The 27692-nt window shown below is 40.6% G+C and overlaps 1 protein-coding gene across 4 annotated transcripts in view; it reads left to right on the top strand.

Annotated features, from left to right (window-relative positions):
• The first annotated feature begins 2146 nt into the window (after positions 1 to 2146).
• The window catches only part of DPY19L1 (dpy-19 like C-mannosyltransferase 1), a 96544-nt gene continuing 70998 nt past the window's right edge, over positions 2147 to 27692 (top strand). For all 4 annotated transcript variants that reach the window (XM_074945351.1, XM_074945353.1, XM_074945352.1 and 1 more), the window contains exons 1-7: positions 2147 to 2561; positions 3605 to 3673; positions 13069 to 13093; positions 14549 to 14636; positions 15291 to 15428; positions 20088 to 20208; positions 22062 to 22155. In XM_074945351.1, the coding sequence (XP_074801452.1) occupies positions 2252 to 2561; positions 3605 to 3673; positions 13069 to 13093; positions 14549 to 14636; positions 15291 to 15428; positions 20088 to 20208; positions 22062 to 22155 (845 nt within the window). In that variant the 5' untranslated portion in view covers positions 2147 to 2251. The remainder of the gene's footprint in view (positions 2562 to 3604; positions 3674 to 13068; positions 13094 to 14548; positions 14637 to 15290; positions 15429 to 20087; positions 20209 to 22061; positions 22156 to 27692) is intronic.

Here is a 27692-nt window from a genome sequence, read left to right on the forward strand (position 1 = left end):
CAAATATTTTCCTGCTATACAAGAAAAGTGTTGTTCAAAGTGTGGATGCAGGGAGTGTGTGATTTTGAAATTGAAACACAGGACTACGAACCAGGAGAGCTGGAGTTCTGGCTCTGTGATGGATTTCCTGTTTGACCTTGTGTAAATCACATAACTTCCTGAGGCCTCACTTCACCCAGCTTCTCATCTTAATCTTTTTACTATTTTTATTGTCTTATATATTTTTTTAACTTACATTATCATTGTATCTTTTATAATTTACCCTTTACCTTGGTAGCTGAGCCTGAGATGGAATTGTTTACTCATGCTGCTGCTATTATCATGCATTGATGGAACTTATTGATGACCAATATGATGTTGAAACTCTGAATTCCAACATTAAGATTCCTAAAAGATACTCAGGAAACAGGAGAAGCACATGAAAATTGCAACTGTTTTGTAAGTTTTAGGTTGCAAAGCTGCTGATGTGGAAGGAGAGAAGTGCAGGAACCCATGAACAATGTAGGAAGAGAATCAAGAGGAAAGACAAATGCAGAGAAAATTTAGAAAACCCAGAAGCAGAAGGATATAGTAGAGAGAGAAAGAGGGGACCGGAAGATAGACTGAACAGAGATAACATACAGAACAGGACCAAGGAGTGCAAGTGGTTGGAGTAGACGTAAGTTACAGGACAGACAATAATCAGGGATCAGAGAAAAACAATGAAAGGAATCTGGGGGAGAAACTACAGTAAAGGGATATGTATTCGTGGGTGGGGGCCCTGCCCTGTGTTCTAATTAATTATTCTAAAAATGTAAATTAAACAATATAGATTTTAACATTGTTTTCAGATCTGATACTATTTGGCCTCAGTAGTCCCCTGGTCAAATAAGCAAAGTTGGGATGTAGAAGGAGAGTTGTGCTGCAACACAGTCTCCTATGACAGTAGTGCTGTATTTGCACCTCTAGAGAAAGAGGAATTGTAATTCTTCCTAATTGTAATTATTGGTGTAGGAGGTGCAGTGATAGCTGTTGTGATTTACTTAAGAAGACTGATTTAGAAAGTTGTGAAATAGTATTTCACGTTACAGAGGTACGCATACACAACAACCAGACAGACATTATGTGGGATTATCCCTGTTTCCATGCAATCAGTTATACTGTGTGCCGCTGTTATGCTACTCTCGCCATCCCCTATAAAATGAAGGAGTCAGACTGCTTAGTAAAAAAGCCTAGAACGCAGATATTCTTTAATACAGTCTTCTGGTACCCCAACAAGTGTCCCAGTCTTACAGCACAGTACACGCTATAAAGTGTTCTCTAGATGTGACAATTTGCATGAGTGAGATTTTTTTTTTAAGAGAGTGAAGCTTAAAATGACTCACTGAAACCCATTTGAAAAAAAAAAAAATCCTTTGCCATGAAAGCCAGAGACTTTAAATCCTGGTCCAAATTCTTAGCTGGTGTAGCTCTACTGATTTCTTTGGAGCTGTGCATATTTACACCAGTTGAGCCTTTGGCCCTCAGAAACCTCACAAAGATCTCAAAGCTGTGGGAGGACATAACTAAGCTGTTGCAATCGCTGTAATAAATGATCGCGTAAACCCTAGCCAGCCACACAGCGGAGGGCCAGGGGAGCCATCTCCGTTGGCCGGGGAGCAATTGACAATTTAGCTCCAAGGAACAAAGCGAGACTGCCCGCCCCCAGGTGACATTTAAAAGCAACCTAAAGCCTAAACTGTCCCAGTTTATTGAATTAAAGAAAAGGGTTTAACGAAATCCACCAAGCAAGAGGCAGCCAGGAACAGAGGTGGGGCAGGAGGAGAGGGCAGCCCCGAGGAGGGGCTCACGGCGGCCAGGGGACAGGAGAAGCCTCCCAGCAGCCCGAGTGAGGCAGGAGGCTCAGGGGAGCAGAAGGGGCAAAGGCAGGAAGAGCCGCACGGGCTGGGGGAGGGGGACTGTCAGGGTCAGAGCAGCGGGGGGTGGAGCGAGAGGAAGGCGGGGCAGAGCCGTTGGCCTCGAGGGCGGCGCGCGGGCGGGCCCGGCGTCCGGCCGTTGCGGTGACAGTTCCCCGCAGAACGCCCGGTGCCGGGGAGGGAGCGAGACTCGGCCCCGGCGCCCCGCCTGCTCCACGTGGCCTCCGGGGCGGAGCCGGCGGCGCGGCCCGGGCCAGCGCCAGCGATTGAGATCCGGCAGGGCAGGAGCGGCGGGTGACCGCCCCGGGGCGTCGCCCGTAGCCCGTCCCGCCCCCGCTCGCGGGGACTATGCGGAGATGGTCGTGCAAACCCGAGGCAGACACAAAGAGTCGCCGCTCAAGCCGCCCGGCGCTCAGCCGCCCCCGCCCCAAGCCGCTGGGGCGCCCCAGCCCGGAGCGAGCCCCAGGAGCGGCCGTGGGCTGCAGCAAAAGCAGCCGGGCAGGCAGCTGTCCTACGGGGCCGGCGCTATGCGGAAGGGAGGAGCCGGGAGGAAAGGGGCCAAGAGCGAGCCCCAGAAGCCCAGCCGGCCCCTGGCCCAGAGGGTGAGGGCGATGCTGGGCCTGGGCCAAGAGGGGTCGCTCCGGGACTGGAGACACGGGCTCCAAGGTGAGCGGGACCGCGGGCGCGGGGGGCTGGCTGTGCACAAAGCCGCTTCCATCTTGTGCCCCCGTTGGGAAGCGGGGTTAACGGGATTTGCTCCCCTCAGGGGGCATCAGCCTCGGGGCCCCTCTCCCAGCCACGTCTCCGTGCTCCTCTCCCCAGCACACTGGGGTGCTGCTGGGCCGCTGCTGCCGCAGCCACCCTCCCCGACGGGCAGCGCAGCCCCTGGGGCAGGAGAGGCTTTAACCCCCCCCCCCCCCACACACACACACATATGCCCTGCTTGGGGAGCGCTCCCCGCTGCCCAAGGGCCGCTGGCAGGGTGGAAACCAGTTTGCCTGGAAATTGTGTTTCAGGGTAACCCTCTAATTGAAAAAGTAGAGGGGAAACGTTTCTTTCTATTCCCCGCCCCCCGTATATTTAACGGGAGCTGACAGCAGTCAGAGGTGTGTGGTCAGTTTCACTGTTCCAGCTCTAGAGTCAATTGCCCAAGGAGAAAGGACCCTGAAAGTAGTCGTGAGGAAGTAGGAGAAAAAAAAACCTTATAATGTTGAAGGTTTTTATGAAGACAATACAGGACATCACACACCATTTATACAGCATCAGAAACTACGTTTTTTTAAAAAAACGTTAATTTTATTTAGCCTCATTGCTGTTGGGATAATCTACCTGGCACTTGACTGTGCCTTGATGAAGGACTGGGGGGTTGGTTGGTTCAAAAGAAAAAAAGTCAAAACTTTATGCTACAAAGTTGTACAATTCAAATGCAAAGCTATTTTGTTAAGTATTCTCTCTTTTGTCCAAAGTGTTTTTAAAAACACTTTTCAGGCACTCTGTAGAAATAAAATATTTATTATAGTCTTGATTTTTGTTTTTAAATAGGTTTATTCACTCCGTGTCCAGTTTATCTCAGCTGTTTTGAAGCTAAGTCAAGATGGCTATAGAATATTAATGGTGCAGCCTGAGAACAGTCTCTTTAAATGAGATTGTTTTTCATTGTTTGAAGTTTAAAACTAAATACTGCTAAGATAGTTATTTTCTTTTTACAGTATTTATTGAAGGAAAAGGGGCCTTCATCATGAGAGCAGATAGCAAGATATGGTTCACTTTTATCCTAGGTAAGGAGACAAACATAGCAGTTCTTAAGGTCTCACTGCTTTATAAAAATGTACTATATCCAAGTTTGTCTGGAATGTAATTTAGGGGGGAAACCCTGATGCTTCTTTGCATGTTAGTTATCATTCCTATTGCATTGTGTGTGTGTATCTCTGGTGCCTGTGCACGCACAACCACTCACTCTCACAAATAAACATCTAGGATGGGATTTGCAATAATGTTTAGTGGTAAAGAGTCCTGTGGCACCTTATAGACTAACAGATGTATTGGAGCATAAACTTTCGTGGGTGAATACGCACTTCGTCGGATGCCACAGGACTCTTTACCGCTTCTGCAGATCCAGACTAACACAGCTACCTCTCTGATGCTTGACAGTAATGTTTAGTGTTGACTTAAATGAGAGCACAGGTAAGCCAATAATAAAATCCTTTATGCAAGCTAAAATACAAATTTAAAAAAAAATGTATTTCATAGAATATCAGGGTTGGAAGGGACCTCAGGAGGTCATCTAGTCCAACCCCCTGCTCAAAGCAGGACCAATCCCCAATTAAATCATCCCAGCCAGGGCTTTGTCAAGCCTGACCTTAAAAACTTCTAAGGAAGGAGATTCCACCACCTCCCTAGGTAACGCATTCCAGTGTTTCACCACCCTCCTAGTGAAAAAGTTTTTCCTAATATCCAACCTAAACCTCCCCCACTGCAACTTGAGACCATTACTCCTTGTCCTGTCCTCTTCTACCACTGAGAATAGTCTAGAACCATCCTCTTTGGAACCACCTCTCAGGTAGTTGAAAGCAGCTATCAAATCCCCCCTCATTCTTCTCCTCTGCAGACTAAACAATCCCAGTTCCCTCAGCCTCTCCTCATAAGTCATGTGTTCCAGACCCCTAATCATTTTTGTTGCCCTTCGCTGGACTCTCTCCAATTTATCCACATCCTTCTTGTAGTGTGGGGCCCAAAACTGGACACAGTACTCCAGATGAGGCCTCACCAATGTCGAATAGAGGGGAACGATCACGTCCCTCGATCTGCTCGCTATGCCCCTACTTATACATCCCAAAATGCCATTGGCCTTCTTGGCAACAAGGGCACACTGCTGACTCATATCCAGCTTCTCGTCCACTGTAACCCTAGGTCCTTTTTCGCAGAACTGCTGCCTAGCCATTCGGTCCCTAGTCTGTAGCTGTGCATTGGGTTCTTCCGTCCTAAGTGCAGGACCCTGCACTTATCCTTATTGAACCTCATCAGGTTTCTTTTGGCCCAATCCTCCAATTTGTCTAGGTCCCTCTGTATCCTATCTCTGCCCTCCAGCATATCTACCACTCCTCCCAGTTTAGTATCATCCGCAAATTTGCTGAGAGTGCAATCCGCACCATCCTCCAGATCATTTATGAAGATATTGAACAAAACCGGCCCCAGGACCGACCCCTGGGGCACTCCACTTGACACCGGCTGCCAACGAGACATGGAGCCATTGATCACTACCCGTTGAGCCCGACAATCTAGCCAACTTTCTACCCACCTTATAGTCCATTCATCCAGCCCATACTTCTTTAACTTGCTGACAAGAATACTGTGGGAGACCGTGTCAAAAGCTTTGCTAAAGTCAAGAAACAATACATCCACTGCTTTCCCTTCATCCACAGAATCAGTAATCTCATCATAGAAGGCGATTAGATTAGTCAGGCATGACCTTCCCTTGGTGAATCCATGCTGACTGTTCCTGATCACTTTCCTCTCGTGTAAGTGCTTCAGGATTGATTCCTTGAGGACCTGCTCCATGATTTTTCCGGGGACTGAGGTGAGGCTGACTAGCCTGTAGTTCCCAGGATCCTCCTTCTTCCCTTTTTTAAAGATTGGCACTACATTAGCCTTTTTCCAGTCATCTGGGACTTCCCCCGTTCGCCATGAGTTTTCAAAGATAATGGCCAATGGCTCTGCAATCACATCCGCCAATTCCTTTAGCACTCTCAGATGCAACTCGTCCGGCCCCATGGACTTGTGCACGTCCAGCTTTTCTAAATAGTCCCTAACCACCTTTTTCTCCACAGAGGGCTGGCCATCTACTCCCCATGTTGCGATGCCCAGCGCAGCAGTCTGGGAGCTGTCCTTGTTAGTGAAGACAGAGGCAAAAAAAGCATTGAGCACATTAACTTTTTCCACATCCTCTGTCACTAGGTTGCCTCCCTCATTCAGTAAGGGGCCCACACTTTCCTTGGCTTTCTTCTTGTTGCCAACATACCTGAAGAAACCCTTCTTGTTACTCTTGACATCTCTTGCTAGCTGCAGCTCCAGGTGCGATTTGGCCCTCCTGATTTCATTCCTACATGCCCGAGCAATATTTTTATACTCTTCCCTGGTCATATGTCCAACCTTCCACTTCTTGTAAGCTTCTTTTTTATGTTTAATATCTGCTAGGATTTCACCATTAAGCCAAGCTGGTCGCCTGCCATATTTACTATTCTTTCGACTCATCGGGATGGTTTGTCCCTGTAACCTCAACAGGGATTCCTTGAAATACAGCCAGCTCTCCTGGACTCCTTTCCCCTTCATGTTAGTCCACCAGGGGATCCTACCCATCCGCTCCCTGAGGGAGTCAAAGTCTGCTTTCCTGAAGTCCAGGGTCCGTATCCTGCTGCTTACCTTTCTTCCCTGTGTCAGGATCCTGAACTCGACCATCTCATGGTCACTGCCTCCCAGATTCCCATCCACTTGTATTCGACTGATACTTGTTACTTTTTTTTAGGTGTGCATATATGTATGAACATATGCATATGTGTGTACACTTCTGATTTTTCATAATTCCCTAGAAATGCATCTGGAACTTGTAATAAATTACTAATTATTCAGTCAGTTAGATCTTTTGATTCTTAACATACAAACATCCTCTTCCCCTAACAACTTACAAATTATTACTCTGTTAGTGTACGAGTTCAGTATGTAACTTTGGAAAAGGAGGGGGAAATAGCCCCATATTTTTCAAATTTTTTAATTTATTTATAACACCATTGTCCCAGGACACTTGTGGGAGAAGTTAATAACTGGCTGAGGTTAATGGCCTAAGATGGAAGTTTAGGGTGATCAGCTTTCTTTTAGCCAGTCATTATTTTCCAAGAAATGCCCTGGCTTGTGACCTTTATTGCTTCAATACCGTAATCTGTGGAACACTTTGTTAGTTGGCATTATTAGCTTATGAGCACTTAAATATATGTGGATATAATATCAAACTTATTATATTTTGGGGGAGAGGAAGATGATTTCTTGACATACTATGCTTATGAGACAAAAATTAAATTTATTGCCACACTACTGGAAATCATTGTAAAATACCTGTTTGCTATGTTAAATGAAAATGCTGGATCTTAAAGTTAAAGTAAAATCAACAAACATCAAATTATTTATCTGTTAAATATCTTTAATCTTATTTTAACACCAAATAACTTCAATGTATTGTAAAATTTTGGGTGATATTTACTGATATCTCCTAAACCTGGCTAGATTCTAGAAGAAATTGTATCAGAGAAATAGGAAGAAATTTGCATTTTTATAAGTTATTACGACGTAATTGATAAGTAAATTGTCAATAAATCATTTCATTCACCAATGACATACAGCATCCTCTTAGACTGAAATACAACTGTTGTTTAAAAGGCTAAACAACACTAAACAACCAGTTTCAGGCAGGAATCGAATAGTTTGTTCAGCTGAAATTTCAGAGGGGATTTAGGCAGGCAGAATATTATTTTCAGAGCTGAAATTTGGCCGTGACGCCAGGGCTAACAAGTGAATGGTCCAAGTATAAATGTCATACCCATTTATTTCTACAGAATATAAATCCATACTAATGTAAATATGTGAGGTCTACTTCAAAATCTGATTTAAAATGTGAACATTTGACAAAAGCTTGGTTTACAGTTTTGTTGGTTTAATCTTAATCTTGAAAGGGCCAGACTTTCAAAAGTACTAAGCACCGACTATTGGAGTGAGATTTTTCACAAGAGCTCAGCTCCTATTTAGGCACCTAAATGAAGTTGCAGGACTTCTAAAAGTGCTCAGCATCCTGCAGCTTCAATTGTCCTTTCTTTGGAAAATCTGGTCATTTCATTTAGATGCCTCACTGGGAGCTGAACTCTTGGAAAACCTCACCCAGTTGAATTTTCAATAAATCTTTATATAGTGAGCCTGAAAAATAGTTCACCCTTATTCTTTTGTCATAATTAAGTTTCAAGACAGAATATAACAAATTACAATATGATTGCTGTTCCTTCTTGAGTTCTTGAAAGCATAAGTCATTTACCAGTAAATTTTGACACTTGTATGAAGAAATCTCAGCCTCTGTTCTGGAGGCAGATCTGTGCCAAATGTTGTGACTTAAGAATGGCTTCCCTTTTCAATAGTACTTCATTCCCAAATCATATTTATGCTTGGATGCTAACATGTTTATGCTTGAATGCTAGTATGCCATTCAAGTTCTGCTGCAATAGAGTCCTTTTACATAATTATTTCTAAATCTTGAAAAAATGTGTATATGTGCTTACCGTTAAGCATGGATGTTGTCCCATTAAGCAACCAAATAGTTCTGTTGAGCTCAAAGATTTAGTATGTGCATAAATCTTTGAAGAATGGAGCATTGGGTGGTTTTTTAATATTCCAAATAAGAGCATTAAAAGCATTACAACAGGAGAACATAAAAATGGCCATACTGGGTCAGACCAAAGTCCATCTAGCCCAGTATCCGGTCTTCCAACAGTGGCCCATGCCAGGTGCTTCAGAGGGAATGAACAGAACAGGTAATCATTTAATGGTTTACCCTTGTCACCTATTCGCAGCTTCTGGCAAAACAGAAACTAGGGACAGCATCCCTGCCCATCCTGGCTAGTACCCATTGATGGACCTATCCCCCATGAACTTTTCTTTTTTTAACCCAGTTATAGTTTTGGCCTTCACAACATCCTCTGGCAAAGAGTTCCTCAAGTTGACTGCATTGTGTGAACAAATACTTCCTTTTGTTTGATTTAAACCTGCTGCCTATTAATTTCATTTGGTGACCCCCTAGTTCTTGTGTTATGAGAAGGAATAAATAACACTTCCTTATTTACTTTCTCCATGCCATTCACTATTTTATAGATCTCTATCTTATTCCCCCTTAGTCGTCTCTTTTGCAAGCTGAAAAGTCCCAGTCTTAAATCTCTTCTCAGATGGAAGCTGTTCCATATCCCTAATATTTTTGTTGCCCTTTTCTTATCCCATGACAGCTTACTTTGCTTAAGAGCCTTTGATGAGGGACCTTGTCAAAGGCTTTCTGAAAATCCCCACACACTATATCCAGTGGATCACCCTTGTCCATATGCTTGTTGACCCACTCAAAGAATTCTAGTAGATTGATGGAGCACGATTTCTCTTTACAAAAACCATATTAACTCTTCACCAACAAATAATATCAGAGCGGTAGCCATGTTAGTCTGGATCTGTAAAAGCGGCAGAGTCCTGTGGCACCTTATAGACTAACAGACGTATTGGAGCATAAGCTTTTGTGGGTGAATACCCACTTCGTCGGATGCAACAAATAGTGTTCATCTATGTGTCTGATAATTCTGTTCTTTACTATAGTTTCAACAAGTTTTCCTGGTATTGAAGTTAGGCTTACTGGCCTGTAATGGCAGGGATTGCCTCTAGAGCTTTTTTAAAAAAAAAAAAATTGGCATCACATTAGCTATGCTCCACTGATCTGCTTCAGAAGCAGATTTAAATGATAGATTACATACCACAATTAGTAGTTCTACAATTTCACATTTGAGTTCCTTCAGAACTCTTAGGTGAATACCATCTGATATTGGTCACTTATTACTGTTCAATTTATCCACTTGTTCCAAAACCTCCTCTAATGACACCTCAATCTTGGACAGTTCCTCATATTTGTCACCTAAAAAGAATGGCTCAGGTTGGGGAATCTCCCTTACATCTTCAGCTGTGAAGACCAATGCAAAAAATTCCTTTAGTTTCTCCGTAATGGCTCTTTAGTGCTCCTTTAGCATCTCGATGGTCCAGGGGCCCCACTGGTTGTTTAGCAGGCTTCCTGCTTCTGATGTATTTAATTATTTTGCTGTTACTTTTTGAGTCTTTGGCTAACTGTTCTTCAAATTTTTTTTTGGCTTTCTTAATTATATATTTACACTTCATTTGTTAGAGTTTATGCTCCTTTCTATTTTCCTCGAGAGGATTTAACTTCCACTTTTTAAAGGATGCCTTTTTGCCTCTAACTACTACTTTTACTTCGTTGTTTACCCACAGTGACACTTTTTTTGGTCCTCATATTCTGCTTTTTAATTTGAGGTATACATTTAATTTCAGCCTCTATTAGGGTGTGTAGAGAGGTCAGCCGGGGCTTGTCTCTCTCTGGGGTGGCAGGGAACCCCACCACCTCACCAAATTGGGGAATAGGTCTTGCCGGGAATTAGTCCGACTGCATGAGCCTTCCTCCGTGGCCTTTGTGAAGGTGGAAATACAACAGTAAGCCCAGGCCCTGGGTCAGGGCAGGGCACTGGTGAGTCAGGCGCTCAGGCCCTCAGGCAGGGCTGAGCAACAACAGTATATAAACAGTAGGCCAAGGCCCTAGGTTCCAAAGGGCCTGGGAGAAGGGGAGAGTGCCACCCGCGAGTTGGGTGGCAGGGGGACACAGGCCCTCCCACTCTACTGCATCCCAGCCCGGGGCCCTAGCAGCGGCAGAAGACCCGCTGGTGTGTCAGTGGGGATCCTGGCTGCAACACACTGACATGGGTTCTGGCAATGCTGCAGCCAGACTAGGGTCGGCTGCCCCCAGGCTACGTCCAGACTCCCCCTCTTGAGGTACCTGGGTCAGGGTGAGGTCCTCAGGGGGGTCCAGCACCAGGGGATCCTCGGGATAGCTGGCCAGGGGTAGACTTGGCAACTCCTCTGGGTAGCTGGCGTGGGGCAGGGTGGGCCAGTCCTCGGGCTTTCCGCAGGCCGCTGGGCTTTCCCATTTGCGAGCTAGGCTGGAGGTGTCTGGCCTCCCTGGCAGCTGCCTACCCAGTGAGCCCTGAGGTTGGGCTTTTATCTTTCCGGGGCAACGCCTGACCCTCTGGGGTGTGGGTTCAGAGCTCCCTGGCTCCGCCCACTCTGGTGTCCGGAGAGGCTTGTTTCTCTCCAGGGCGGCAGGGAACCACACCGCCTCACCACATGGTGTCTTTAAAAAGTTTCTGTGCAGCTTCCAGGGATTTCACTTTTGGTACTGTACCTTTTAATTTCTGTTGAGCTAGTTTCCTCATTTTTGTGTAGTTCCCCTTTCTGAAATTAAACGCTACCATGGTGGGCTGGTGTGGTGTTTCCCCCCTCGACAGGTATGGTAAATTTTATTATGTTATGGTCACTATTACCAAGTGGTTCAGCTATATTCACCTCTTGGGTCAGATCCTGTGCTCCACTTAGGACTAAATCAAGAATTGCCTCTCCTCTTGTGGGTTCCAGGACAAGCTGCTTCGAGAAGCAGTCATTTAAGGTGTCAAGAAACTTGTCTCTATATCCCGTCCTGAGCCTGAGGTGACATGTACCCAGTCAATATGGGGATAGTTGAAATCTCCCATTGTTGAGTTTTTTATTTTTATAGCCTCTCTAATCTCCTTGAACTTCTCACAAGTTACACTAAGGTGACCTTTTTTATAAATATACTAAGTATATATTTCTGATGTAATTTAAAATATCCTGGGCCCAGATCTGTAAATGGAAAACATTTGTGTAAATCTGGAATAATTCCACTAAAGTCAAGGAAGCTACTCAATTTACAATGGTGTAAGAGAGCAAAATTGCTCTCACCACCTTTTGAAATGCAGATATGGAGGTAATGACTGCAAGCAAGCATGATATTATTGACTTAGTTTCATCATATACACACAATAAAGAATGGCATTTGTGAAGTTGAATAAAAGAGCTATAAGAAATTATTGTAAAACCTAATGTGAGTGAATGTATTTTTTCTGCTGAATTAAAGAATATGCTTCTGTATGAAATATATATAGTACCTTTGATGGAAGTGAAACACTATTTCAGTGCTTTGTTTTAATATGTAATTAATTTCAGTTTTAAAATTGAAATACTGTAAAATTGGCTTTAATGCATTGTGAAAAACAATTACAGGATGTATGTAACTATGTGAATCTTTTCTCTTTACACTGCTCATTGTAGATGTATGTAAGGTTAAGTTAGTGGGTCTAATTATATTCAAAAACCTTTGCATTCTGCAGCGTCACGGAATCTACTCTTTGTAATAATTTTGTTTCAGAATCTAAGCTTTCTTGCCATCATGGTTGAGGAGAAAACATGTTAAGGTTAACTGAATATACAATAATGCAGTGTTGTCTTACTGAGTTTGCAAACAGACTGATGTAATAGCTTGTGGAGTTTTGAACTGCCCCATTCCTCTCAGCATAATTAACTCTAAAACATACTGTTGGTGATTTAAATATTAGCTGTTACATTGCTGACCCACCTTATGTATAGCTTCCCTTGCAATCAAAACTTCCAGTTTTCCACTAGAATGCATGTAAACATTGTCAGTACAAAAATCTGTGACAAGCTGAAACTGTAAAATTGAATTTAATTCAAAAATAAGACCGGGACTACCAGACTACCCTTATATGTAATTTATTCCAGAAGTATTTGTAAAAATACTCTAAATTTAAGGATGGAGTGTAAATTTTATATGAGCAAACATTTAAGTTTTTATTAAAAGCTGCATGTAACGTCATTGTCAGATGTTTTTTTCAGCTGCATTTTGTTTGCTGGGGAAGGAATGTTTTTCTGTGACATTTACATTACAGATTTTCATAGTAATTGTAAGTAACATTTTTCTTCAACATAAAACAAACACAATGTATATGTATTTTCCTTTAGTCATACAGACTGTTTTGCCTCTAGTTTTTGTTCAGTGCAAGGTATTTTGTGACATACAAGATGCTAACGGTAGAATATATTACTTTAAAAAAATCTGACTAGTATTGCTGTCTTAGATGTATAAAGTGTACTGTGTCAGCAAGTTAGATGTGACATTTGGCTTTTACAGCTTATTATTTTTCTTTCTTGCCTTTTGAAATAAATGGCTTGAATTCTGATTGGTCCATTTGAATGATCCATGGTATGTATTGAAGTATTATGTATTAATACTGTCCATTTAATTCCAGATGTTTAAGTGTTGGCCAAAAAAGTTCATCTCAAAAGCAGCACAGGTTATTCCTATCCTTCCTTCTCCTAGAAGCTGAGTTGAGCACAGTCTGCAAGCCCATGATAACTGATCTGTAATTATTTTAAAGAACATTTTTTTAAGTTTAAATGTTTGATAATGAAGACACTTACCTCCTTTTTTTTTTTTTTTTTTTTAAAACAGCTGCTTTAGCAGGAGTTTTACACTGGTAAGATTATTTTTATTGGCTTAAGGTTGATATAAGTAATTAGAAATATTACCGTTTTAAAACAACGGGAAGCATCATATATAAGGATAGATAAATGGATAGATAAGCCACTGGGGTGACTAATTTATCCATTATCTTCATATCTTTCCTTTCAGTGAAAGTCATCATCTTTAACATAGAGTTGTTCTGTTTTTGTGATTCTGGACTTGGGCAAAAAGTTTAGGGGGAAATCTTTCAAGGGCTAAGTCTACTGTCTGGGTGAAAAATACCTATATGGTTGTGACCCTCAAAGCCATGCATATTTTCACTGGTACTCCTTCCTATCATCCAGTCAGTTATGAGGGCCCCCAAATAAATCCTTTCTGTTCCCTATTTAATTCTGCCCATTAATAAATGTACTAATTCTGTATCCCATTTTGCCTCTTGTCAGGGCTTCTCTGCTTCTTCTTGCTCTCTTGTGTGCACAGTAGGCTCTTGGCCTCCCAGTTACTACTGTTCTTCCTAAGACCTCAGTTCCAGGTCTCACTCCCCACTTTTAAAAGCAGCAATATCTGTGAAAGGATCAGTGACTGCTTTTCTACGTATCTGTGGAAAAAAATTTAGCAACTCCAGCCATTCTGCTCCCCTAGCCCTCCTTCTTCCCTCCTCCAAAAAAAACAAAACAAAACAAAACAAAAAACCCCAAAACCCATAACAAACCCCCCAAAACTAACAGTATCTAGTGCTGTGTTTCTTGCAACCCCCCTCCTCCTAATAAAGGGATAGTGTCACTTGGCTGTTCTGTTCCTTTCTTCTCCCCTCTCTTCCAGAGAAGGAGCCAACCCTACTCAGCATGCTTGCAGAGGCAAAATATATATTTCCTCTGGCAAGTGGTTTTTTTTTTTTCCCCCTCACGATCTGTATCCTTTTTTAAGATTAAAATCACCATTTGATATCCTCATACTGGTACATAATTGTACTTTAGTAAAAGGCATTGAGCAGGGAAAACTTCCCTGGGCAAATATAAAGTACTTCCATTTAATTGCAGCATTTGCTCCACTTTTTTAATCTTTCACTGATTTGGTAGGCATACATCAGAATTTCCTTCCCTGAAGTCAGATTTGCTCATTCTAAGAGCACTTAGCTTTTGATCCACGTGTCTCTTGCGCTTTATTATAAAATATTTTTTATATAAGCATTTGATTTTTTTAAAAAAATCCCTTTTTAATGGTATTGCAAGAGACCCTTGTAGATTCACATTCTCTTTATTTTAGTTAACTCACTTAAAATGGATAGTGTGAAGAGAGGAGAGTGGAAAGTAATCATCAGTACAACAGCAGACTGAATTACAGTAGCTGCATTAGGTCTGCTGTGTTTTCTGATGTGAAAATATTTACTAAAAGTTTCCTAGTGTGTATAAATCAGTACTGGTTTCAAAACCTGAACATTGAAACTGAATAGGTTTTGTTCATGCAGGTGTCATATTACAACTCTTTTTGAAAATGACCGTCATTTTTCTCACCTTTCAACGCTGGAAAGAGAGATGGCTTTTCGCACTGAAATGGTTAGATCTTTTTTTCTTCTAAATAATTTAAATAAAAAGCAACACTGTAGTCTTTAAAACTTGTCTGGAATAGTTGATCTTATAATTTCCAAAATTCCACAGCAAGAAAAAATAACACATACAAATACTTTATAAGTAACATATAAATATATATGTTAATTTTGAGGTACCAATTTCATATATAAATTGAGTTCCCTTTAAAATGGGTTTCAAAAATATTTTATTTTAAACATGATATTGTGACCTAATGTACAATAAAATATGTAAAATTTTAAATACCCTATTTCATAACTTTATAAAGTTACTAATTTAATGAAGCACACATTTAAAAAGTGAACATTTACCCGCATTTACCAGTTTCTCTGTCACTTTGTTAATGAAACATATGTCCTAACTGCATGGAATATTTTTAACTACCTTTCTCTGTAGTATTTCATGCTTCTTTTGAGACAAAATGGAAGTTCTCTGGGTGTTTTGCCCAACTGAGTTTCGAAATGGTACTAACATGAAGAAACTTGGAAAATTGTGTATTTGTGCTGACTAGCTTTATCTGAGTCTTATAATAATGAATTCCACTTAAAAGAAGGAATCTTATGTAGGACAATACAAATGGTACTACCTGATTAATTTCTGCTAAATTATGCATCCTTTTAGGGCCTTTATTATTCCTATTTCAAGACGATTGTTGAAGCACCATCATTTTGGAATGGAATGTGGATGATTATGAACGATAAACTAACTGAATATCCTCTGGTGATTAACACGTTAAAAAGGTTCAATCTTTATCCAGAGGTAAGCCATATTTTGAAAGGAGTACCTGTTTCTGTGAAAACTCTGGTTAATGTCCTAGTGCAGAGATCAGCAACCTTTGGCATGCGGCCTGCCAGGGTAAGCCCCCTGGCGAGCCGGGCCGGTTTGTTTACTTGCCGCGTCCTCATGTTCAGCCAATTGCGGTTCCCACTGGCCGCGGTTTGCCACATCCCTCAGCCTGCGCCGCTTCCTGCAGCCCCCATTGGCCTGGCACGGTGAACCGCGGACAGTGGAAGCTGCGATCAGCTGAACCTGCAGAAACGACAAGTAAACAAACTGGCCCAGCCTGCCAGGGGACTGGCCCAGCCTGCCAGGGGACTTACCCTGGCAGGCCACGTGCCAAAGGTTGCCGATCCCTGTCCTAGTGTTTTATTTAGAAAGTAAAAATTGTGCTGAAAAGAGTGATGCTGCTATAGCACAGAAAAATTCAGTTACAATATAATTAAATGTATATTTCAGGGAAGATTTCTAAGTGTTGTATGGTAACTTCTTCGTTTAAATTAGGTAGCTATTATATGTTTCTATAATTTGGTTTCCTCTGGGGTGTACCCCCTAACTGATTTCAAGCAGGCAGCAGTCAATCAAACTGTAGACATTTTTCACACCTTAATTTTCCACTCTTCAGCTGCAATCTGTTTTCATTCTTCCCTTGTTTTCTTGTTTTTCTTCCCTCTCCTGAAGACTGGCAGGTTGGTGATGCTGCTTAACTTCAGGGTAACCTGTTTCTTTCACATCACCAACAGTTTCTTTAAGAAACCGTTTAGGAGGCACCGTTGGTGAGCAGGTTGTGTGCATGTGAACAACATATCTCAAAGGACCACAGTTACTGTAGAGTAAATAACAATTCTTTATTGGCTTGATGCAGAGATCACTGAGTGAGGATTTTTGGCTGGTGGTATGCAGGAGGTTAGATTAGATTCTGACCTTGAGCTATGAATCATAGTTTGACTTCTGTGTTGAGAAATAAATGCAAAACATGGATCTCTTAGGGCACACTGCCTGCTATTACTTTGTATTTACTAATATTTGAGACTATTTCATCAGCTGACTAAATCAAGTTTTTTATGAATCTAGCTTATATACAGAATAGGAACTTTATTCCTCATACATTTTTTTCCCCTCCTTTGGTTACAAAATATGCCAGTGTATAACATTTATACACTGTTCTGCTTGAGTGATACAAAGTTCCTTTCATTCTGAAGCAGTAGAGAATTTTGACTTCAGCTAAAGAGTGACCTAGCAAAGTTGAGCCTACCTGATCAAATGTGTATACTTAATCTGCAATTAGTGGTTAAAATGAAAGATGGCAAATAAGTATCGTAAATGAGGACATCAAGACCTGGGTCAATCAGATACACAGTGGTGGCCATGCTATAAGAGCATGAATAGGCTACAGTGCAAGAAATGTAGACTATGTAGATCCTTTTGGAATCTTGTTGGCATAACCCAGATCCCAAGCTTTCATTGACAAAGTATTTGAATGTGGTCCAGGTAGCTAAGAGGCTATTGATGTGTGATTGACACAGCAGTTTTCCTGCATCTAATTTTCCTCCATTTACATCAATCATTAGTAATGCTGCGAGTTTGTCACAGATTTCGTGACCTCCATGACTTTTGCAGCAGCCAATGCGCCTGGCTCAGGGGCAGTTCAGGCAGTACCTGCGTCAGTCACACCAGCTGCTGCTGGGGCAGTCTTGCCCTCCTCCCCCCAGCAGCAGAGTTTGGGTGTGGGAGGGGGTTGAGGCAGGGGATGGTGTGAGGTGGGCTCTGAACGGACCCCCAGGTAAGCGCCACCCAGAGCCCGCCTCACCCTGTCCCGTGCCCTAACCCCCTGCTCTCTTCCCACACCCAAACTCTGCTGATGCTGGGAGGGGGGAGGCACAGAGCCAGGTACGGAGCCTGCAGGCCCCGCCAGCCCCCACCCCACTCCCAGCACCAGTTGGGGTCCCAGGCCGAGCACCACTGCGCCCCCTCTTCCCCCCAGCACCAGCAAGGGTCCCGGCCATGCGCCGCCTGACACCCCCCGCCCAGCACCTGGACTGCCCTCCCGTGGCACCCATGGGAAGCCTCTCTCCCCCGCCCCCCCCCCCCCAAAAAAGTTCTAGTCGGGGTGTATAGTGAAAGTCATGGACAGGTCATGGGCCGTGAATTTTTGTTTATCGCCCATGACCTGTCCATGACTTTTACTAAAAATACCAGTGACTAAAATGTAGCCTTAATCATTAGCCATGTCATCTAAGGAAGCCTTTGACAAGAATATTGTTAGTGTTTAGTACCACGTACATGAGTAGCTGTGTATAATAATTAAAACTAGTGCAGCCCTTGAATGGACTCAAGAGTTTATTCCTGATAAAGGTCACTTACAACTTAAATAGAATTTCTTGTGAAGTATTGATGAAACAGCAGGGTCTGTCAGACAGAATTTTCAAAGGAGCCTAACTAAGATACTTACCTCACCAAGGGTGTTTGAGAATCTCCTCTGTAGTATTTATTGAGTGTGCAGCGGCACTCAGTAACATTAGCGGCTGACACACTTCATGACAAAAGTATATCAGTGGCTCTTTAAGATCTGGTCGACCATTTAGTCCTTTGAGAGACATTAGAGTTGGTAGCTAAGGAATCTAATTCCCACAAGCCTCAGGTTTCTGCAAGGAGGGCTGAAAAAGGGAAATGTCCTTTTTAAGAATGTAAGTTGATTTGTTTCTTCTGGTGCATACAAAGGAGATACAAAAGGGGAACCTGTGCTAAAATCCTATCTCCTCTGAAGTCAGTGGCAGAACTCCTCTTGACGTCAGTGGGGCCAGGATTCATCCCTGAAGTGCAACTTCCTTTGAACTGTTTTCAGAGTAACAGCCGTGTTAGTCTGTATTTGCAAAAAGAAAAGGAGTACTTGTGGCACCTTAGAGACTAACCAATTTATTTGAGCATAAGCTTTCGTGACCTACAGCTCACTTCATCAGATGCATACTGTGTAAAGTTTAGAAGATCTTATTATATACACACAAAGCATGAAAAAATACCTCCTCTCACCCCACTCTCCTGCTGGTAATAGCTTATCCAAAGTTACCACTCTCCTTACATTGTGTACGATAATCAAGGTGGGCCATTTCCAGCACAAAATTTGAACTACCTCTTATGTTAGGTCACAGTTCTCATTTGGAACTTTAATTATGAGTGTGCCTGACATTCTTGAACTTCAGAATTTGCTTTTCCTCTAGTCAGTTTAGATGTTCTTTGTGATGGCAATTGGATAAATGATAGCCTTGTGATTAAAGGTCACCTGTAGTTAAAAGACAGATCTCAGTGATGAGTAGCCTAGGTTCAATTCTCAGTTCCATCCAGACTTTCTGTCTTGCCTTAACTTTTGTGCCTTAGTATTATCCCCATTTTACAGATAGAAAATCTATTTCCTATCTCTCAGGAGTGTTGAGGCTTAATTCATTCTTGGTTGTAAAATGCATTAAGATCTTTGAATGGAAGGCAGCACTATGGAAGTGTGGTATTATTGCAAATTCTGAGGTCCTTAGTAAGATAAATTCCAATTCGCTCTGTAGGAATTAGCTTGAGTAAGAAGGGAGTAAAAACTAATACAAAACTTAGGATTTGTCCATTACTATTATTCTGGCCATGCCAAGAGGTAGCCTTATCGTGTTCTCCTTACTTAGTGATCCATAAAGAACATTATGCAGTTCTTCATGTCTGTGTGATTATTTTCCCTAAAGAGATGTCTCAGTTTCATGTTAACCATCTCTCTGTATCAGATATCTAGAGGTATCCTGGTCAGATGAATTTGATCTTGTATTAGAGGGGTGTGACTAGGGTATTTGGATACTTTGTTGTTTGACAGCTTGCTCTATGCATGCTTTGCCAACTTTGTGGGAAAAATTTGGGACCATCTGAGAGACATCTGCTAAGCAAAGTTGGCTCATAGAGCTCCTTCCATAAAATGTTCAAATATACCAATTCCTACATGGTTCTGAATACAGTGGTTCCCAACCAGGGGTATGTAAAGATCTTCCCGGAGATATATCCACTCATGTCGATATTTGCCTAGTTTTACTACAGCCTACATAGAAAGCACTAGCGAAATCGGTATAAACTAAGATGTCATACATACAGACAATGGCTTGTTTATACTGCTCTATATGCTGTGCACTGAAATGTAAGTACAATATTTATACTCCGACTGATTTTTATAGTTACATGGTGCAAATGAGAAAGTAAGCAATTATTCAGCAATAGTGTGCTGCGACACTTGCATATTTTTATGTCTGATTTTGTAAGCAAGTATTTTTAATTGAGGTGAAACTTTGGGGTACACAAGACAAATCAGACTCCTGAAAGGGGTACAGTAGTCTGGAAAAGTTGAGAACCACTGCCTTAGGTTGATGGGTATATAGACTTCTGATGTTAAGCAGGTATAGTGTTAAGACTAATGCTGAGCAATAGAGCTATGTTGGGTATTCAGAGTGAATCATCTCAAAAATCCTTAGTTTTGTAGAAATTAAAAATGTAGAGTCTTGGAAACACTTTCATGGCATTTTACTAGTTCCTGGCTGTTTGAAAGGCTGCCGTAGGTATTGAGATAATCTCTAAATCTAAGTTCCTACTTAGAAACTTCAAATCCTATTTTCTACACAGGTGGTCCTCGCCAGCTGGTACCGCATATACACAGGGGTAATGGATTTTATTGGTCTTCAGACCAAGACATGCTGGACTGTAAACAGAGGAGAAGGGCTTAGTCCTGTTGAAAGCTGTGAAGGCAAGTTTTTTTCCCCTAGTATATTCTTGTGGTTTTGCATGTATTTTGGTTAATGTGTGTTCATCATTGGCTCATTTTCATTTAGTTAAGCCTGTGTTTTAGCTAATTTTGCAACATAGTATATGAAATACATGGAAAAGGAGGGATTTTGTGCTGTGCCTCGTAGAGGTATAGCACAGAACTTGCAATCCAGGTGATGAGGACTAGGGGCTTGTCTTCACTGCAGCACTAGCTTGAGCTATAACTTGAGTTTTGCCCCTAACCCAACTCTCGTCCATGTGCAAAAATGTCTAGCTTGAGCTAATTGCCTGTTGAAGAGGATGAGTTGAAGCTGCAATGCTGTGGACATGAGAGTTGGTAATGTAGTGGGCATGCAGCAGCTCGAATTGTAATTCCTCAGCTGCTAACAAATTAGACTGTGTAAATGGAATGTGTCACGTTTTGGTCCATCTCACTTGAGCTTGGCTAGCTTGAGTGCAGTAAATCAAGTGTACTAACTCAAGCAACTGTTGTAGTGGCAAGCCTAAATTGGTTTTAAGCCATCTTTGAGCCCTCCCAATCCTGGGTTGCTCTGAGGGCCACAGTGGCCCCTGGCATAATTTAGACAAGCCCTTGGGGCTGTGTAAGTTAGGCAGCCTCCCTGGGTTGCCGTCTGAGTGACAGTGCTACTCAAATATCTGCAGTGCTGCGGCCCTGCCCTCTACATGTTCCATACACGAGAGCTTGTGAGGGAATTTCAGAAGGCAGCCTTCCATAGTGTCTTCCATAGTGATTTGCACTGGGGGAATCCTCCCCTGGGGTAATCTGGATCTTTCACCCAGTTTAAATGGGCTGGAATGGATGTGAGGATCTTGTATCTGATCTTTAGTTCCCAGAGCTCAGGCATGACCAAGTGCTATTTCAGATGTGGAGGAACGTGCTTGATAATGTGTGATAAAGCTTTTTATAATACCTTAAGTATAAAAGGTGTCTTGTAAAACAACCTTGTCATTTTGTCTTTTGAAATTTAGAAATATGCTATAATTTAACTGAGCTGTATAAATCAGATTCACATTTAATTAAAAAAATCTTTAAAAACTTTTATCGATCAGACTTTAAATCCAATTTTACCTTAAGAGGTATATTCTTTGTTTTTAAAATAAATGTAAAGGTTAAAACTACTGGTAATGGAATAAAAAGTTAATGGATTAGTTTGAATTGTAAATATATATTGTGGGATTTGTGCATGTACGAACTGCCCTATATTAAGAGAAACCTAATTCACTTTTGTTGTAACTGTTTTAATGCTTCATTATTCTTAAGCTACCCCAAAAAATAAGGGCTCTGTTCAGAGTCTGCACAGTTCACTTTTTATCTAACTTAATCAAAAGCAAGATATTTTGAATTATTCTCCTAACTTCTTTGAGAGGCAGTATATTGATGCTTATCAGGGCTTCCATACATGCCAGCCAATTCATCTCAGTTTTGAAGAAATTCCCTCCTATGTTTTCAGCATGTAGGGAATAGTGTCTGCAGACCCGGGTGTCATCTTTTCCTTGCCACCCCTTATGGATTGAACATGGCTCTTTTAAATTGCCTTTATTGTGGGAGAAAAGAGCTCACTTTTTATTTTTGAATGCCTTGAGATTGCATCTGATTCACACATTTTCTGGTGGTGCATTCTTCTTCCCTACTCCCTCTGTTAGCTTGGAGATATCAAAAGATAAATTTTTGTTTTTCTTGATATACATGAAGTAAGGTTACATGCTATATAACATGTTGTTCTGACTTTTTGTTGCTAGAATATACACATATAAAATCTGTCCTATTAGAATATTTTTGTCACTATCTGTATGTTAATTGCTGTTTGTTAGGATTGGGAGACCCTGCTTCCTTTTATGTTGCTGTGATCTTTCTTTTAAATGGAGTAATGATGTCATTGTTCTTCATATATGGCACATACCTAAGGTAAGACAGTTGAGCAGCAAGTAATTTCAATGGTAACAAGTTTTTAGTAAAATTGTAGTGTTTGTAAACATTTTAATAACTCTTTAAAGTAAAAATGTGTTTTTTGGGATACTCAGTGAAGCAATTATTTTGGGGCATTATTTACATGTTAGTATTAAACATATACTTTTTTGTAGAGGAGCTTGTTAATCCCTTAATTTGGATGACAACTAAGCAAATATGAGAAGATAAAAATATCAAGGAGGTAGCATTTGGAAATCAGTAAGCAGGATAGTATACATTTTTAATAATATTTGACGACATGACCTCAGTTATTAATGAAACACATTTTCTTTTAAAATGTAGTTGTTCAGTTATGCCTCTAATCAAACCCAGCGTTTTATAGTGCTTTGGCTGCAGCTATACTGTGCTCCTTTGATTTAAGCTTCTTATCTAAAAACCTTAAGACTGAGGTTTCTTTCCTTCTCAGTTGGTGCAATCTTACAGAAACAAAGAGTTGCATACATTTCCTCTTGTTGTGAATTTCCGTATTTATTTACAGTATCTGTACTCAATTCAGGAACCAAAATGGACTTGGTTATGCTTCTGTTTTTTCTGTTGAAAATGATGTTCTTCCCTTTATTCTCATAAGACTGTGGTGCAAAAACAAATAATTGAGCGAGAGATGGATGAATTGGTCTCTTACTTCACAGATACCATACTTCTCTGCTCTTTGCTTCCCCCCTCCTCTCCTTCTGTACTCTTCTGAATATGGGATGGTGGTATAGAGATAATGACTTGTTACACTCTGGGCACTCCCAGCTACAAGTAGCTGCAATGAAGAACAACATTGGGATAAAACCGAACATAGTAGTGAAAATGGAAAGTTGCCTAGTTCAGCTAACAAATTTCAGGAGTGATATTGTGTCTCCTCTGCTACAGTGGGTTCATCTGATTTTTGGTGTGTATATTTGATATTGTAATGGATGAATGCAGCATGTTCTAAGACAACAGATAAACTTTACGTACAAGGGAGGCCTGTCAGGTTGAGGATACTGCAGGCAGTTTAAAGTGAAATCCACATTTTATGTTAATGTCACTCAAAGCTCATTATTGTGTTTTAAGTTCTCAGTATTTTGTCTCCTGAGTTGGACTGTGCTGGATGTAAATTCTCAAATTAGAGATTTAGTAGTGAAATTAAATAGTTTAATCTAAACACAAGCCACCTGCAGTTCAAGTTGTATAGAAGTTTATATTTCTGAAGTGTTTTCTATTGAGACACAAGATAGGGCAGGTAATATCTTTTATTGGACCAAGTGCTGCTTTTGAGCTTCAAAAAGCTGATCCTCTGGACTTTCCATTGTCATCTGTAAAGGAAGATGGTATATCATCAGTGTTAAAATAATGCAAGAGAGAAAATAGGATGCTCCTATTTTCCCTCTCCCATAATATAAGAACAGGAGATCATCCAATGAAATAAAAAAGCAACACACTTAAAACTGGTGAAAGGATTTTTTAAAACCTTCCCCTTTCCCTAATCAACCAACCAATTGAATTCATTGCTACAAGATATGGAAGCTAATAACTTGGTAGGATTCAACATTTTTATTGAGTATGAGAGCATTCATACTCTCATATATACATTTACACATGCAAATAAAAAAAAATTAAAGGTAAAGATGAATAAGGAAATTAAACCCTTGTTTCAAGGCATAAGCCAACCAGTAGCTGCTAGGGATTATGAAAAAAAATTCCCCATGGCAAATGATTCCATAAATGTCCATTAGGGGTTTTTTGTTTTTTTTCCCCTGAACCATTTGTTGTTGCCCATTCTCAGAGACAGTATACTGGACTAGAAAAACCATTGGTAATCTAGTATGGCTCTAATTTTTGACTACCTGGAGATTGAGGAGGCTTAGACATCTGCATGAGACATGAAAAAACAAAGGGAATCATGACCATTTTGAAGTGATTAGAATAGGTTGGGTGAGGTAATATCTTTTATTGGACCAACTTCTGTTGGTGAGAGACACAAGCTTTCATGCCACACAAAGCTCTTCTTCAGGTCTGTGTGGCATGAAAGCTTGTCTCGCTCACCAACAGAAGTTGGTTCAGTAAAAGATATTACCTCACCCACCTTGTCGTCCTAATATCCTAGGACTACGGATGGCTACAACTACACTGCATAGAATCAGGTTAGCAGTTTTGGCTAATCAGTGATGGAGGAAGTGAGAGCAGAAGATGACGTAATCACCAGAAAAAGCTTATCAGTCTTCCTCCATGCTAAGTTCTGTTCATGAAATAGTTCGCAGGAACCTTCTGGTTGTAGGATGCCAATGATTCTATTTGTAGGGTGTTCCAGAACATGAAGAACCTGGAAGAAACCTGTTGATTTTGTTCCTGGCTGTCTATCTTTGCTGCTCTTTCAATTGACTGAAGAGTTGCTTTAGGATAATAAAAAGTACCTACTCTAGTGCCTGTGCAATTTGTGGGGGTTTCAGTCCGTCTACACCTCTAGCCAAAGTGGTGAAGAACAATAAATTTAGGCCTTGTGTTGTACCTCGGAGAGCTACCACTGTTTGCTCTACTCCCTCCGCTACCTCTAAACTACAGCTTATTTTTAATGTTCTTTATGTACCTTGAATAATTAAATAATTTTTCTTTAATTAAATGTCTCTGTACTTCAGCATAATGTATCTAGGAAGTCAAAATAGCAGTCCCTTCATTGCTTTAGTGCTGGCTCTGCCAGCAAGTGGCCAGTTGAAACTTACCTAATTAGGTCTTCATTATTTCAGTACAGAACACTCATAAATATGACTTACTTAAACTAAAATTTCTAGGTTTCAGAAGCCTGGAGTATGCAGCTTCCAGCTGAAGGGCCTATTTTTAAAAGTCAGAAAAAACTTAATTTTGTGTCTCTGCTCCTTCAACACTAGCCCAGTGTTTGGTCAGGAGATCCACAGTGTGTATAGTTCCTACCCTTTTTTATGTGCATGTGTGTGCTGTCCCCCTTCTGCAACTTGTGCGTAGTAGTATGGCATCGTTATCATCAAACCACCAAGTTAGCAAAGTCTTTAGTATAACCTTCCTTCTCTTCCTCCAAGAAACACCCCCAACGCTCTCCCCAAACAAACCCTGTAGTAACTTTTTCCAGGAAATGATTATGCTTACCAGCAGTTCAATAGTATTCTGTGCTTCAGTATTCTAAACTGTCTTCTCCTGTGTTAAGCTAATGCTCCCTTTAGGCATATATAATGCTACAGCATGCATAATGCAATTAGGAGTTGGTACTTACACTGCAGTATTATATCATGGATTGTTTACCTTCAGTATATTCCTTAAACTATATTTATCTTTACTTTGCATAGTTCTTACTTTTAATTTGTTTTTTGAAGGCAGCACATTTGTTTTTGTTAATCATGTGTTTTTGATCTTGAAATTAATATAACAGAAAGGTTACATCTTAGATGCAGCATTGTGTAGTTCTGTAAGAGATTTATTTTTGTGACTGTTTCAGCACCCCGTTGATTTGTTTAATCCTCCTCACAGAGTTGTACCCGGAACTCATTGACTCTGCATGACTTGCGGTTTTTGGTGGCTGCAGGATCTTTGAATATTTATCTGATTTTTTTTTTTAACCCCTAACTGCTTCTACAGAAGTTTTTTTTTTAAACTGCATTATTTTATTGATTTTTATTGTAACAGAAAATAAACTAGGATTTATCCTTTGGTCAGCATAATTAGTTTTTGTATTTTAAAAATGTATATTGCATAACTTAAGAGCTAGTTAACAATTGGACAGAAAGTATGCAAACTGAAAATACAAAGGAACATACTTTTACAGTTCTTGAACACAGTTCATGCTTTAAATGTTTAATATCCTGACCATTTTTACAATAATTTCCCAAGACATAAGTCCATGTTGTGGACCAATTTTGCAGCTTGCAAAATTTCATTTTTAAAATCCGCAATTTTTTGAGCTGTTTAAAGACAAAATGATTTCAAAATAACCACTGTTTATTCTTGGGCAGGTTTTATACTCTTGTAACTTCAAAACTCCCAAACTAATGTAAACAGTACTGGTTTAAAAAAACATTACTCCAGAGCTAAACCTTCCTGTCTCTCTTTTGACCCACAACACAATTATATTTCTGAATTATAAAGCAGTAAACCCTATTTTTTAGCATAATGAAGACCTTATTACTGTACGGCCCCACAAGAGGGCACTGCTGTAGTACTTCCATAATTTCCGGAAAAACAGATCATACTATCTAGCTGCTTAACACTGTTTTTGTCCACATCAGATTATTTTTTAGTCAGTCTGTTTCAGTACTAGATTTAGTACTAAAGTTTTGGTGTAACAGTGTCCTACTTTAAAACAAATTTGTTTGGTCTTTAGGTTTGTTCAAGTGGTTTAATGTGAAGATGATTTTTGACAAACAATACCAAGCTAACAGAGTAATCAAAAATGAGCAACGTTAGTATGGTGTTTATTTGCAACAACTTTGGTTTTTTGGGGGGGAAATAATAGAGGGAGTATAGAGTAACAAAATTATAACATAAAAGCAACAAGTATGGGGACCATTCATGGTCCAGATGAAGGTACTGGCAACAGCTCACATTGACCTCAATGAAGGAGGCCTGGGCTTCTGTCACCAAAAAGTTTGATCTAGGTATTACCACGCTACTGTAACTCACTGTTCATATTAATATAATACACTCACATATTAGTCAATTTATGAGGAAATTCAGTGATCTGTGTGAGAAATTTCTTTGTTTTTCAGCTCAACTTTGTGACAATGAAAGTATTGGTATCAGGAGTCCATTTCAACACCCAGAAGGAAGTTTCCATCTTAGTTGAAACATTGTTCATGTTTGGAGACACAATACTCCTTTCCTTTCTGACTATTCTGCATTGGCAATTTTCTTTTGAAATATTAGTGTTCTGTTGGATCCTGGCAGTTCTCTGGGATATAGCAGATAGGAGATACATTGTTCTTGGTGCATCAGTGAACTGGGTGTTGCTCTGTGAGTACAGTTTCACTTCAGTTACACACTGCTGTTACTCCAATTAAACCATTGGATTTTATTTCAATCGAGTTACTTTGATGTAAAACTGGAGTAGTGAATCAGGCCCTTAAGTTCTTCTGTTGAACAAATGAAACTCTAGAGCCAACAAAAGTCAGTTCAGTCAGTTATAGGCCCCTTCTAAATGGTTAATCACAAAATGTAACTTCCATCTTAGCCTCAAGTTTTCAAGATGCAACATCTAAGAATTCCAAATGTATGTTGTGTACAAGAAATGTAAAAACTAATTTGTCAAGACCTTAATTATAATATTGGCTATTTCTCCTTAAGAGTGAAAATTAGGTACCAGAATCCTAGATTAGGTATAAGAAATCATTGACACAAAAATGCTAATATTGAAATGTAGTTGGTTGTGTTAAACAGAGAAGTTTAATTTTTTTATTATTGTTCCTTTTACCTCCTAGAAGGCAATGTTTCAAAATTATTTGGTGGCTTACTTTCAGATAAGTACTCAGAAAAACTGTGGCCTT

Source organism: Natator depressus, chromosome 2 (assembly GCF_965152275.1).
Source record: "Natator depressus isolate rNatDep1 chromosome 2, rNatDep2.hap1, whole genome shotgun sequence".
NCBI classification, from domain to species: Eukaryota; Metazoa; Chordata; order Testudines; family Cheloniidae; genus Natator; species Natator depressus.